Genomic DNA, 15,111 nt, shown 5'->3' with positions numbered 1-15,111 from the left:
GTTCCACATGATGTCTCAGAACTCCATGTTCCTTCAATGCCACCTTGCTTTCTTCTCACACACCAAGCTGTGCCTTCGTGAGGACCTTTGCCTTTGCTGTACCATCTGCTTGGAATGTGATCTTTATATGGTTTGTGTCTTCTGCTCACTTAGGTCTCTGCTCAGATATCACTTCCGTGGTTGTCCTATCAGAAATTACCCACTCTTCTCACACCAGAAAGCTGACCCTGCTTTGTTTTCTGTAGCACTTACCATGACCAGAAATGATTTATTTCTCTCCTCTCTTCTATACTTGAGTTGGAAACTGTGTCTTGTGTAACTGTTGTATCTCTAGCACCTAAAATAGTGCCTGATGTATAGTAAGAATTCTCATAATGAACTGAAGAGCAGATGGACATATGTAGCTCTGCATTTATATCTTGCAAAGGATCTAAATTGGTACAGCTCATAGAGTGTGAGCTATAAGTGTAATTTAAATTTTTTCCAATAATTAAAAAAGCGAAAAGAGGTGATTAGGTTTAGCAATATATTTTTCTAACCCAGACTATCCAAACTATTACCATTTCAACAATTAATACTAAAAAAAAGGCAACTGGAAACTTATAGCATGGGGAGAAAGATCTTTCTTAGCTACCCCTGCTTCCTTTCCCCTCCAAGGAAGCTGTGGCTCAGAAGTGTATGATTATATTCTTAGAATAAGGATAATTATGATGGTGACTAAGTTTTACTCCATGCTAATCACTTCATATAATCTCATTTAATTCTCACAATTGCAAATTACAGATGAGGAAACATGTTCAGAAAAGCAGTGTAACTTGTTCCAACATACACATCTGGTGTTACAGCTGGAATTGTAAACTTGGTTGAAAGTTAAAGTTTCATCTGAACATCATGCTACAGTGTCCCTTTAGTGGTCCACATTGGAGAAATGGAGGGCCAGTTGAAGATCCAGTGAGATGAGGATAATGTTTTTACACATCTAGCACAGTACTGGCTGCTGGGTATCCCCTGTACACTCCAGATCCTCTACCCCTCTTTCCCTTGCTGGCTGTCACTTGACCTAGCTCCCCCTCCTCTGTATATATTCTGCTGTGGAGCCCTAGGAGCTCTTGGTGCAGTTTAGCCTTCAGGTAGGCTTGCATGTATGGGGCAGGGGAGTGCTGGGGCCCTACCTTAGGACGGGTGTCTGAAACCTACCATCCAACTACCAAATGCAAGACTCCTGGGAGGTTCTTACCGCCTTCCTTTCTTACCTCCCGCACCTGGCTCGGATTCGCCCGCACACTAACAACTTCCATTCCTTTCTGTGGCTCTGGCCTTCCTGTTTCATATGTAGATCCTCCACAGTGGCTGTCAGAATAACCTTTCTCAAACAACCCGAACCAGATCTTGTCCCTGCTTAAAAACACTGTCTTCAGGATTGAGTCCGAATTCCTCAGCTTGCTCTCTGTCTGACAAGTATTTCTATGCGCCTAAGCCTTCTTTACAGGCACAAAGAGTAGTAGCAAACCAAGCATAAAAAAAAGGCCTGCCCACATGGAGCGGACATTCGAGGGGCACTCCACAGAGTAGACCCCAGCATTCCTTTCCAGCTTTATATGGTTCAACTAATTTCCAGCCCCCAGTCCCACTGCAGCGTTGGCTTTGCCCAGAACAAATGCCCCCTGTAACTGTGTCTCATCCACAAAGTCCCCCAGACTGGCCTAGATGGAGAGAACAGTTCCCGCCCCTGACACTCCTCATGGGCCCTGCTGCCCCACTGAAAGACCTAGGATGCCCCCGGAAATTGAGGCCCCCATTGCCTCTGGCCCGCAGCCCCTCCCCTACCCTTGGGATTGTGAGCTAAGAGCCAGGGGTAAAAGGCTTGGTCCGCGGCGCGGTGCCGCCTGGGCTGGTCCCCTCCTCTGCACAGGCGGAGGGGAAGGAGTGCCTATCCCCAGCCCCATCGAGGAATGCCTCATCCCCAGGTGAACGTTCGCGTGGAGCCGTAGGTAGGGGTTACGGAGGGGACGCCCAACAGATCCATGCGATTTCCTGCCGGGTCCTGGCGTCCAGGCTGCCCTGGGCAGGCCTCGAGACAGCCGGGCGAGGCGGGAAGCAGAGGGTTCTGGTCCCCAAGGTGCGGAGTCGGAGTTGGGGGCCCAGTGCTGGCCTCCAGGGAAGGGGTGGGGTGAGCGCGGGCAGGCGTGGGGCGTCCCTGCCAGAAAGCCCACCAGCATGCCCACTCTTGACGAAGCCTGAGCCGCCACTGGTTCCTGTTTATAGAAACTTCAAGGGTCATACTCAGCTTTGCCTTCCGCGGCGGCGCCCTACCTTTCTCCTTTCTCACATCCCTCCGCCACTCATCAGGTTAATTGCAGATTTCCTTTTTCCAATTTGTTCACACCCCACAAACCACCCTCCACTCCCCACCAGTATCTGACCAAAATATAGCTCCCTTCCTGAATATCACACCGCCTGCCACAGGCTGCAATTGTCGCAACCTGTGACCTCCCTGCCAACTTTTCCTCCAGTCACCAGTCCTCTTGGGGACCTGCCTCCTCGCTATGCTTTTGCATCTCCAATTCCCTTGGCCAGGAGTCTCCCCCCTCCCACCCCACGTGATTCATCCTTAGATACCCTAGTTACACACTGGTGAATCCTTGCAGGTCCCCACCCCAGTCCCAGTCTCTCTTTCCCTATTGCACCCACAGCAGCTGGGACTTGCCCTTGTCCTATGTGACACTTGTCCCTACATATGGTTGCCTCCCCTACCTACCAGACTCTAGCTTCTTGAGAGTGCTGGCTGGGTCTTGTTCTCTCTGTCCCCCAAACACATAGTACCTGACACAGTAGTCATCAGAAAAAAAGGAAAGAAAAAAGAAGAAAGAAAAGTGAACAAATGGAAGATTTGGGTGGCTGCTGGATATAATAAAGGAGCAGGGGTATTGGTAATTCAGTTGAGACGCCTTCTTGGAGGCCACAATGACAAGGGTTAGATGTCAGACAGAAAAGATTTAGTGCAGTGAGAAGACCTCAGGAAGACCAGAGTGTTGAAGTACATTAATATAACAGACATTGAACACCTTCTATTGTCAGGCCTCATGTTGGGCACCGGGGACCTCGGTCTGCACTCAGATTGCATCCTTTGTAGCAAAGAAGAAAGACAAGGTAGGCAATGCCAATACAGAGTACCAAATGTCACATGATGAGCACAAGATGTGACCTTACAGAGGAGCACCTGCAGCCTCTGGGATGGGAAGGAAGGGTGTCAGAAAGTCTTTCCAAATAAGAGCACAATCCAACCTAAGACCCAAGGGAGGTCCTGAAAAGTGGGTAAGGGGTGCTGGAGTGGGAGAGCTGAGCAGGGCTGGTATGCCACAGGAAGAAGTCATACTTATCCTGGGGCATGCAAGAAGCTGGGGTGTGACCAGATGCTCTTGTAGGCCAGGACTACATAAAACCTCAGCTCTGACCCCTTGTCTGAGAAGCTTCCTTTCCCTGGTGGCAGGTTGGGTCCCATCTGTGTTCCCTAAGCAGACTGATCATGTTTCTTTTTCAGAGCAGGGGTTGGCTGTTTCTTGGGAAATGAGGCCAGGTCTTAATCTTCTCTGTGTCCCAAGTGCTAGGCACCATATCTTGCTCATGAATACATGTTTGCTGAACGAATGGATTATTCCTTATTTCAGTGGATTTCAACCTTACTCTCAAGGTCACATCCTTTCACATCTGGGACCTTTTCTTTATGCTGCAAATGACATTTCATTGGGAAGAGGAGACTCAATTCTAGTCCTGGCTTCACCATGTACTGCAAGTCACCTACCAAATTCTGAAACTTCAGTTTCCCCATCTGTAAGATGAGGTACCCATATGAATGGAGTCTGTAAGTCTCCACAGACATGCATGAGTCTCATTCCTCTGAGCAAGCTTTAAGTTCCTTGATGGCAGGGACCAGGGTTCTCCCATCCCATAGCCCAGGCTGAGCATATTACCAATACAATATTTAGTCCTCTTGGTTGGTAGATAGCAAAACACAGAGGAAAGGACACTTAAGATGAAGTTGTTAGTCTGAAGTGACCTTGAGCTAAGTCTTACCCTCTTTGTTTTCTTTGCCTTCCTTGGAAAGTAGGGATAATAATCCCTGACAGAGCTCACAGGACCAATGGAAATCCTGGGTGTGACATGCTTTGTGAACAGAGTAGATAATGAAAGAAATAGTACAGCACATGATTAATCATTGATTAGAAATTAAACAACCATAAAGTAGATGAGACAAGGCCTGATCATCAGAAGATGGACTCAGGGCACCTGCTGACTGGTTTTGAGAGGCAGAGATGCTGGGATGCTGTTCTTCTAGAAGACAGAGGGTTAGGCTGACAGGTGCCTGGCTCAGCAGCAGAGGTATCTGATCTTGCTGGGGTCAGCCCTGAAACCCAGGAGAGATAGCTGTAGTAGGTTCATGGAGAGGGATTATGCAGCCAGTCCTTTGCTCCTTTCTCTTCCAGCTTTCCCAGGCTTGCATTGTTTCCCATCTTCAGCTTCAAGGGACCCTGGCATGAGAAGGGTCTTGTTAGTCCCAAAGGCTTTGGCCACACAGCTGCTGGTTTCCTTTAGTGAACCTATGGGACCAGTGAGGCCTGCAGTGCTATCCTGAGAAAGTCTAGTCCCAAGCCCAAGTCTAGCTCCTCCTAGCCTCTGACATCTTGGTGGCAGGGTTTATGGGAAAGAACAGTGTTTTGTCTCAACTATTGCTCAGACCAAAAGCACTTGGAGTTATAGGAGGGACTGTCTGGAGGCAAAACCTGACATCTAAAGTGAGTGAGGATTAAATGAGAAAATGACACGGGAGCACCTTAGAATCTGTCTATTTGTCTCAAGCCTGGAATTATATGTGTGGCTGGTATGTTCACTCCAGCCAGTGGGGCTTCTCTGTCTCAGGATGGGGTCTCTGTTTCACAAGAAGTTTATGTGTAAAGAATACATGTTTGATCTTAGGGTAAAGGAGAGATAAGGCAGAATGTGAAGTTGGACAGAGGAGGCTAGTTCCTTGGTGCTGTGAAAGGCTAGATGGCCAGAGGAGATCTGGGCATGGCCCGCCCCTGCAGGGGAGACTGGTGCTGCCTAGCAGGGCTGGCCAGTGGAGCTTCCTCACTGTTCTATCCCCCATAAGAAGCAGCACCAGCTCCAGTGTCAGGTAGGATTTGGATCTACTCACTTAATGTGTAACTGAGCAAATATCTACATTTCTCTGAACCTCTGTTTCCTTGTTCATAAAACGGGGAAGAACAATAGTACCATCTACCAAGGTGGTCTGGACCAGAAGTAAGACCATAATGAGAAGCACTTGGTGAACCACTGCATGCTGAGAATATTTATTTTGTACCTTTCATTTCCTCTGCTGTTGGAGGTGGAACTGCTGTCCTGGTTGGGACCTGGTTTGGGCTTTAGGACACCTCAGCTGCAGCCCTAGTCTGTGAGAGAACAACTTTGCCCTGTGGGACGAAGGTGCCTTCTGAATCCACTGCTCTCTCAAGCCAACTCTTAGGATATGACAAAGGCCAATTTCCCAGATGGAGGCCAGGGGGGTGCCAGGAGGGTCAAGGGGACAGGAGGTGAGTCAGAGAGCAAGTAGAAAGTATGGTTGCATGAGTTCACCTGCTCTGCTACTGAGCTTTCCCAGGACCCTCCACCTTCATCACCTTTGTCTTTCCTTCCTATATCTCCTTCATCCTCCTCTTGTCCTTAATCTAGCTTGTGACACTGTCTGGGGAGGGTGTAGTTCTGGGATGAGGTCTAAGGCCACAGAAGCTGCCAGGTCCTTGGGAGCCTCTTTTGGGACTTCTTGACCTTAGAAACTTCTTTTCCCTCTCTCCTGGGTCCCAGGTCAGTGCCCCAGCCATAACCGGAGGCAGCCCAAGATAAATGAATTTTCCTGGAAGGATGTTACCAGTGCCTTGTCCCTGGCCAACATGGTTCTGGGGCTCTTCTCCATCTTCTGCAGCGTCAGCAGGTAGGTCTGGGGCCCAGCATGCTCTTAGTCAAGTGCTGGAGCCCATGGCATGAGGGGAGGTAAGGGGGAGTCTAGAGAGGCAGACCCCACAGCCCTGGGGTCAACTGGGGGCAGGAAAAAGATCAGTGTCTTCCAAGTCAGAGGCCAAAATTCTAGCCTCAGTTGTGCCACCAATATGATATACAACCTTCACTAGGTCACAGCTCTTGGCCTCAATTTCTCCTTCCATAAAATTGAGGTGCTTACATTATGATTTCTGAAGTTCCTTAAGTTATGGAAGCCTAGAATGGTTTTTATAAGAAAAATCAAGAGATTCTCATCTTCCATTCATATTTTCTGATTCTTAACTTAGAACATATGACCTGGCAGAATATTTGAAATTAGCACTGTTCTGGAAAGTCCAAAACACATATTATGTGCCTCCAAAGCAATTTATATAAGTAAATTATGTTTCTATGAATTGAATCATGTTTCAATGTCTTTGAGAAGTCAGCTTCTTAAAGATAAATCCTTTATAATGCAAATAATATCCTCCTGATCTATTTGATTCTCTATAGCCATCAGCAAGTGATTTCTTTTTGGATCTTTTTTTTTAATCCATATGAGAAGAAAATGATATTTAAGCTCCCTCCTATATTAAAAAATTTTTGATCCTCTAATTTTGGATTTTTGGAGTCTAATAAACTGTGCACATGGGCATATCAGCAAGCAGAAAATCTCTGTCTTATTAGTTCAGCCAAATCTTCTGGGAGTGTGGTTTTTCATACCACAATAGTATGATAAATATTTTTTATTTAGCCTTAGTTCCCTTTTAATCCTTAGGTCTGCATCTAAACAAGGGACAGGTGAAGTCTGAGGTTAAGCTCTCTGTTTGCTTCTGCTGGGCCTCCTAAGCATAGTAGTCACCTTGCAGACTGGGAATGGACCTCCTAGGACAGGTTGCTTAGAACTATGGTGGCTATTTTCAGAGGGCATTGGGAACATGTGCTGGACAAAGTTCAGGACTCAAGAACATGAGGTCTGAAAGAGTCCTTTGAAATCATTTAAAGCATCAAAATACACAAGACCACAACTGGTAGAACTGCAAGGAGAAATTGACAAACTCACTATTTTAGTAAAAGATTTAAACACCTATCTGTCAGTAGTTGGCAGATCTTGCAGACAGAAAATCAGCAAGGACATAGTTAAATTCTAAAACACCATCAGTCACTGGATATAATTGACATTTATAGACTATCCAATACCAGTAGAATACACATTTTTATCAAGCTCACTTAGAACATTAACTAAGATGGACCACATTCTGGGTCATAAAATACACCTTAACAAATTTAAAAATCAGAAATAATACAAAGTATCATCTCAGGTAACATGGAATTAAATTAGAAATCAATAATGGAAAGAGAGCTGGAAAATCCGTCACTATGTGGAGATTAAACAACATATTTCTAGATGATACATGGATAAAAGAAATCTCAAAATACATCTAAAAATATTTTGAAATGAAAATACAATTTACCACAATTTGTTGGATGCAGGAAAAGCAGGGCTTAGACGGAAATTCATAGCCTTGAATACATTTACAGTCATGCATTGCTTAACAATGTCATGTTCTGAGAAACAAAATAGTAGGTGATTTTGTTGGAATATCATAAACTAAGAAAGCTGTGACATCACTAGGTGATATCTTCTGGGACCACTGTCTTTTATATTATACATATGGTTTGTAGTAGACTAAAATGTCATTATATGGTGCATTGCTGTATTAGAAAATAAGATCAAAAATCAATAATCTAAACTTTCATCTTCAGAAACAAGAAAAAGAAGAGCAAATTCAGAGCAGAAAGAAAGAAATAATAAAAATAGGGTTAGCGATATAGCTCAGCAGTGGAGCACTTGCCTCACATGTGCAAGGCCCTGGGTTCAACGCTCAGTTCCACACAAAAAATAAAAAATAGAGTGGCAATTAAAGAAATTAAAATAGGAAATTAATAGAGAAAAATCAGTGGAATCATTAGCTGATTTTTTGAAAATGTCAATAAAATTGATATACTTCTGACCAGGATAACCAAGAAAAAGGGAGAGAAGACACAAATTACCAATATCAGAAATTAAAGAGGGGCCATCACTACATTCGTACAAATGTGATAGCCTGGGTGAAATGGATCAATTCCTTAGAAGATATAAGCTACCAAAACTCACACAAGGAGAAACAGATCATCTGAATAGGTTTTTATCTATTAAATAATTCATGTAGCATGTACCCCTCATTTTGCAAGTGGAGGGGAAAAGGCCTAGAGCAGGATAGTGATTTATCTGAGAATTCATGATGGGATGGTGGCAGGGGCTGGATTAGGACCTAAGAATGATACCTGGGCCATCAAATATGACTGGAATTTAGAGTCAGAAGGGGCCTTAGAGATTACCAAAGGAATTTAGAGAAATCCTTTAAGAGGATGGGTTAAACTGGGCCCAGTGGCACATGCCTGTAATCCCAGTGTCTCTGGAGGCTGAGACAGGATGATAGCAAGTTCAAGGCCAGCCTTGGCAATTTAATGAGACCCCGTCTCTAAATCAATAGATCAACCAATCAGTTGATCAATTGAAAAGGCTTGGGGTGGTTAGCTCAGTGGTATATTGAACTCTGGGTTCAGTCCTTAGTACCAAAAAATAAAAAAATTAAAAAAGACTTTGAGTTATGTGTTTGAGAAGGATATAGGTGTATGTGAGGGTGTGAGTGTATATGAGTGTAAGGTGGAATATACTAGAAAGGAGGTGAGCATAGAGGATATGCTTGGGTGGGTATGTGTGTTCAGGGAGTATATTAGTGTATTGGTGGTGGGAGAAGTTGTCCAGTGGGGACTTAAATGAACTGTCCTGTTTGGGCCTGCTGGCCTGCACTTCAGGAAACCTCAGTCTGCCTCCTGGACGCTTCTGATCAGCTTCCTGCTAGACATGGCAATAGGGGCTATGAACAGACAATTCAACATATTATGCAAATCAGGTGAGTCCTGGCTTCAGGCCCCAAATCCCTGCCCCTGGGAGCATCCATCTTGGGTCACTACCCACCCTCTAACATCCAGCAAACTTTTTCACCATCTCTCATTTCTGTTCATGTGCATCTAAGAATAGCTGAGCAGCCCTGGAGCAGGAGTTAGGGAGCCTTGCAGCCTAGATCAGCTCCTCTGCAGGCTCACTTATCCATTTTTGGGTCATTCTTGTCCTGGCATTCAATATCCTCATTGGCCCTGCCTCCCTGTCCTGGGTAGATCCAAGTATTAGAGAGGAAATGGGGAAGGTGGGGGAGTAGTGGGGAGATGAAAAACTACCTTAGGCAGAGCAAACTGGTTTAAGATACCAGGAAATGTTTCCTTGTATGATTTGGCTTGCATAAAGGGTCCCACTGCTTGTCATTTTGCAGTCAATTGTAATGCAACCTTTAAGTTATGGGGAAACTAATATACCTGGAAGGATTTGCCAAAGGCCACAAGGTCATTCAGAGGCAGAGCTGGGAGGAGACCCCAGACTTTGATCTATAGACCACTGTAGGGACCTTAGGACCCCTCCAGCTCCGCCCCCCACCCCATGTCCACTCAGGAAGGCTAAGGTGACAACATATGAGTGTTGGGCCTCTCGAACAGGAGCTGAGCTGAATGACTTTGCTGTCTTCACCACCTTTGGCCTGGCCTCGGCCCTTCTCCTTGGTGCGGATGGGCCACTGAATGGGTTCCTGGCTGTCCTCTATGTGTTAACCACTTCTTTCCGCCTGTGTTTTTATTCATCAGGTGAGTGGAACCCAGGTAGCCTTAGGAAGTGAGGGTAGGGCACCACAGAGAGGGAGGAGCTGTTGGAAGCTAGAAGCCCTCTTCCTTCCTTCTCGCATGCCCCAAGCCCTGCAAAGGTTTCAGGCTACCTTGATAGAGCCCTCATCTGAGAGAGGTCTTCATCTATTGGATCAACTGTACTTCTTTCATTGTGTGGTTTTTGGTTGGAGAACATCATTTCATGGACTCTAGAAATGGGGGTCATACTCCAGTTCCCCCCCAAACAGGAGAAAGCTAGCTGTGGTAAGGGAAGTTTCTTTCCTAAGGCCACAAAGATAGGGAGGGCAAGTACAGGAGGGGCAGAGGGGAGATGAAAAACTACCTTAGGCAGAACATCTGGTTTAAGATACCAGGAAATGTTTCCCTGTAAGATTTTGCTTTCATAAAGGGTCTACTGTTTGTCATTTTGCAGCTGATTGTAGTTGTAGCCTTTAAGTGATGGGGAAACTAAAACTTAGAGAGGGAAGGATTTGCCAAAGGTCACAAGGTCAGTCAGAGGCAGAACTGGGAGGAGACCCCAGACTTTGAACTACAGACCACTCTAGGACCCTATTAGCAGGGACTTCCCAGGGGCCAGGGCACATGCAAACCCACACAACATCTGTTTGTGAACAACTAAGTGATTCTGCAGCTGCCACTGCCTCTGGGCCCAAGGGAATTTTGTAGTCTAGGAGGGAAGATCCAGGGTTGGGGATGTAGCTCGGTAGGAGAGTACTTGCCTAGGGTGTACAAGGTACTGGGTTCAATTACCAGTACCACAAACAAATAAGCCTAAGGAGGGAAGACCCAGAGAGAAGGGGGCTGGATTCATTTAGATGCACCTAGATCAGGAGAAGCAGCTAACCTGACCCCATGTTTCTTTCCCTGGCAGAAGTTTCCTTATCCTATAAGGGTCTACCCTGCCCCTATGCTTCCTGTGTTTTGGCTTCCACCTCCCTTCTGACCAAAGGCAACCCTTTCATCCTCGGCTGCATGGCTTCACTTATGATGCTATTCATGATAGACCAGAGCTACTACCCATATGATGAAATTCTGGAGTCAGACAGTTGGAAAAAAGCAGTTTATGTGGGAGGTGAGTGAAAATACTCTTTCAAATGTCACTAGTGGTGGATCTATTAATACTGCCTTTCCTGGCTACCCCAGAATTCCCTGTCTATTCTTCTACCTTGCTTTATTTTTCACCATAGAATTCATCATCATCTGACACAGTATATATTTACTAGTTTTAAAAAATGATCTGTGACCACTTAACCTACACCTCTGAGCAGAGTGGCACATGCCTGGAATCCTAGGAACTCAAGAGGCTGAGGCAGGAGGATTGCAAGTTTAAGGGCAGCCTCAGCAGCTTAGTGAGACCCTGTTTCAAAATAAAAAAAGGACAGGAGATGTAGCTCAGTGGTAAAGTGCCCCTGGGTTCAATTCCCAGTAACAAAAACAAACAGACACTAAATCTACCCCAAATATGCTCTCTTGTATTAATATACTATAATCCCCTATTCCTAGAATTATACTAATAAATTATACCAAGCATACGCCAATGTTTAATCATTATTTGTTGAATGTCAATGAGTTCTATGGAAATTTAGGGAGCACCTATCATGTGCCAGGTACTGGGAAGCAATCTACACATAGTTCCTGCCTCAGAATTGACAGATGGGGGAGAAAGACACCAAAGTAGAAATAACTAGAAGTATATGGTCTTTTTTTTCTTCCAGTACTGGGAATTGAACCCAGGTTGCTCTACCACTGAGCCACATCCACAGCTACCTCCTTTTTTTGAGACAGGATCTTGTTAAGTTGCTGAGACTGACCTTGAAGTTGCAATTCTCCTGCCAGACTAGAAATAGATAGTTTTGGTGTACCACGAAGAACAGGATGATGCTCTGAGATGGTGTCAGAGAGTGGCCTGGTATAGATTGAGATGGCCTAAAGGGAGGGAAAGGATCCTTAAGGCAGTGACATTTAAGTAAGTCCTGCAAGTTGAGCCTTCAGGTGAGTAGGAGGCTCAGACAGAGGAAACAGTATTTTGTTCTGAGCCAGAAGGTGTGGAGCTGAGAAGTGACTGGACTTCAGAAACATGTTGAAATAGAGTAGATTCCATGGGAAGGGGAGGAGTCCTGGGTGACTCAGAAGTTTTGAGTTTAAGCAATCAAGCGCTGGGTTTCAGGCTCTGATGTTCCTGCCACACTGGGGTCCTGGAAGATCTTTCTAGTCTTTTCCTTGATTTACAGCTTTCTTTAAGGAATTTTGATTTTTTTCTTTTAAAATGTGCACACATAAGCAAAACAATAATCTTGGGAATACTGTTTTCCCCATTATTTCTTTGTGGTGAGTTTGCTGTCGTTTATAGGGTCCTTGGTTCTATCCTGATCTTGACTTTAGGGCTCATACCTTTTGTAGCATTAGCACCAACAACCCTATCCAAGTTCTCAGTGCTGGCCCTTCCTATTCCTTAGGTGGTGGAGGCAGAATGGTGGTGAGAATCTGGGTTTAGAGCTTAACAGATCTGAGTTCAAGTTCTAATTTCAGCACTTAGTAGCTGTGTGAACTTGGCTAACACCTCATTGTTTTGAGCTCATATTTTTCATCTGTGAAACAAAGGCAAAAATCCCTACTTTGCAGCATCATTGAAGTAAAATGAGGTAATTCTGAATTCTCTGGCACATATTGTGCCAGAGGTGATAACTCCTAGCCAACTCCCCCTGCACTCTGTCTTCTTCTCCAGCTTCCCTTCCCAAACTCACAACAAGATTTCCCACAGTGTTCCTTGCTCCTGTAGATACTACTGATGCTCTCTTCTCAAAGTAAGCCATGCATTTGGCCTCAGCCTTCCAGGTTGTCTTGGCTGTGGGAGACAAGGAGGAAACTGTATCTCACAGATTTTTGACACCAGTTAATACCTGAATCTCATTGGGTGGATTTCAAGATGGCTGCTGTTAGCTCTATTCATAGTAGCTAAGCTATGGAACCAACCTAGGTGTCCTTCAACAGATGAATGGATAAAGAAAATGTGGTATATATACACAATGGAATATTACTTAGTCATAAATAAGAATGAAATTGTGGCATTTGCTGGTAAATGGATGGAACTGGAGACTATCATGCTAAGTGAAATAAGCCAATAGCAAAAAAAAAAAAAAAAAAAAAAAAAAAAAAACCCAAAGGGTGAATATTCTCTCTGATATGTAGATGCTTACACACAGTGTGGGGTAGAGAATAGAAGTTCATTGGATCAGACAAAGGGGAATGAAGGGAAGGGAGGAGGATGGGAATAGGAAAGACAGTAGAATGAATCAGACATAATTTTCCTATGTTCATATATGAATACACAACCAGTGTAACTCCACAGCATGTACAACCACAAGAATCTGAAGTTATACTTCATATGTTAATATGTCAAAATATATTCTACTGTCATGTATAACTAAAAAGAACAAATAAAAAAATGGCTGCTATTGATATTCCTCTTGCCTGAAAAACAGACAATTCTAAACTATAAGATTATTATGAAGTATAGATAAAATAATTTATGCACAATATCTAGCAGAATATTTAGATATGCCACTAATGGGGCTGTCCTTTGCCTTTTTGGTGGTGAATCTGAGGTTCAACTAGTATTGGGAGCTGGGGATATAGCTCAGTTGGTAGAGTACTTCCCTCTCATGCACAAGGCCCTAGGTTCAATCCCCAGCACCAAAAGAAAAAAAAAAAAAAACAACTAGTATTGGGAGTCCCCAAGACCACTTCCAGGTTTGGTGATTTGTTAGGAGGATCCACAGGACTCAGTATCTTATCTTATTCAGGGCTATGATTGATTAGAGAAAAAGGATACAAAGCAAGATCAGCACAAAGGAAAAGTGCATGGGATGAGGCTCAGAGGAAACTGAGTGCAAGCTTCCAAGAGTTCACTCGCAGTGGAATCACACAGGCAGGCTTAATTCCTCCAGCACTGAATTGTCATGATTCATGTTTTGTTGTTTGCTAGGGAAGCTCATAAGAGACTTGGTTTTTACTGGGGACTGGTCACCTAGGAACCCTCTATCCAGCATGTACCCAAGTCCCAAACTCTCAAAAGTAAAGCAGGTATTCAGCACTAACCACTGGGCTTGGATAGCCTAGACATAATGAGTCACTCAGATCACTTAGAAGTTTTTTATTAACATGGGATCTGCTGGCCATGGCCAACCTTGCACCCAGGCCTTTCTAGGGATGGCAGTCTCAGGCCTGCTGTGTTAACTCCTTCCTGCATACAAAAAATATAGTATTGACCATTTTTCCATATTAAATTCAAAGTAATTAGGAAGATGCCCCCTTACGCCAGTGAAGGATCTGGGCAACGCACATTTATTCTTGCCTAGGACTGGTTTCTTCCAAAATCAAAAAAATGGAATCTAGAAGTGCATTAAGGTACAATTGTCTACTTATTTACAAAAATCCACTAAACTGAACTTAAAGACAGGGCTCCTGTCTCTTTTTTGCTGCTAAGTGTCTGGGGGCTGGGGTTGTGGCTCAGTGGGAGAGCGCTTGCCTAGCATGTGTGAGGCATTGGGTTCGATCCCCAGCACCACATAAAAATAAATAAATAAAATAAAGGTATTGTGTCCATCTACAACTAAAAAAATATAAAACAAACAAACAAACAAACAAACAAACCAAAAAACTGAATGTCTGTTTTGCTTCTTCCAGGTGTCTTCATGGTGTTTTTCTTCCCATTCTCCCTCACTGCGTTTTACTGTCTGATGTGGTCACTCTCCTACATCTTCTTTCCAGATGCTGTGTGGAGCAGGGCAGCCTGTTTTAGATTCTAGCACTGAGGAGCTGCAGCTCTACCAACTCCTGCTGACCTTTGTGGGATTTGTTCCAGCATATCGGGCCAAACCTGGCCTTATCCTCACTAAAGCTTTTACTTGTGCCTGTGTTGTCATTTGCTAGATAATGCAATCTCTATCGTCTTGAATCAAAGCAACCCACAGTAGGCCTGGAAGCCATTGCTTCTTTCTCTTTATTCAGGGTTTTGGTTCTCTTTGAGGCAAGACTTGTACATGTCATGTAGAAGAGATTTTTTTTTTTTTCCCCAAGCTAAGTTTGGGCTGAGTTTGTGTTCCAGCTCTGTCACTAGCTAGCTGAACTTGTGCATTAAGGTGTATTCCGTGGGAAGGAGAGAGGCCTCCAGAGTTGGTATAGCCTCCATCTCGGCCTTGCTAGATCAGAATCAGAATTACCCTAGTGTTGGGGTGGGTTCATGTTTTACATTTGCGGACGCTGCAGAACCTGTCACAGGACATTTACACTGTCTGC

At 44.5% G+C, this 15,111-nt stretch overlaps 1 protein-coding gene across 1 annotated transcript; it reads left to right on the top strand.

The window, feature by feature from the left end:
- Positions 1-5,948: 5,948 nt before the first annotated feature.
- On the top strand, positions 5,949-14,621 carry Tmem269 (transmembrane protein 269). The gene is made up of 5 exons (XM_076862614.2): positions 5,949-5,989; positions 8,896-8,993; positions 9,631-9,774; positions 10,685-10,885; positions 14,500-14,621. Exons 1-5 carry the CDS (start codon positions 5,949-5,951, stop codon positions 14,619-14,621), a joined length of 606 nt encoding a protein of 201 aa, XP_076718729.1.
- The last annotated feature ends 490 nt before the right edge of the window (positions 14,622-15,111 follow it).

This window comes from Callospermophilus lateralis, chromosome 7 (assembly GCF_048772815.1).
Source record: "Callospermophilus lateralis isolate mCalLat2 chromosome 7, mCalLat2.hap1, whole genome shotgun sequence".
Taxonomy (NCBI): domain Eukaryota; kingdom Metazoa; phylum Chordata; class Mammalia; order Rodentia; family Sciuridae; genus Callospermophilus; species Callospermophilus lateralis.
The sequence above is the reverse complement of the archived record's forward strand: the minus strand, read 5'-3'. Positions and strand labels throughout refer to the sequence as shown.

What these genes read in the sequence shown, in the direction of transcription:
- Tmem269 (XM_076862614.2), top strand. Translation starts at nt 5,949, where the DNA reads ATGGTTCTGGGGCTCTTCTCCATCTTCTGCAGCGTCAGCAG. An exon ending in CAACATATTATGCAAATCAG is followed by an intron (nt 8,994 to 9,630) that starts GTGAGTCCTGGC and finishes CCTCTCGAACAG; the next exon opens with GAGCTGAGCTGAATGACTTT. An exon ending in AAAAGCAGTTTATGTGGGAG is followed by an intron (nt 10,886 to 14,499) that starts GTGAGTGAAAAT and finishes TGCTTCTTCCAG; the next exon opens with GTGTCTTCATGGTGTTTTTC.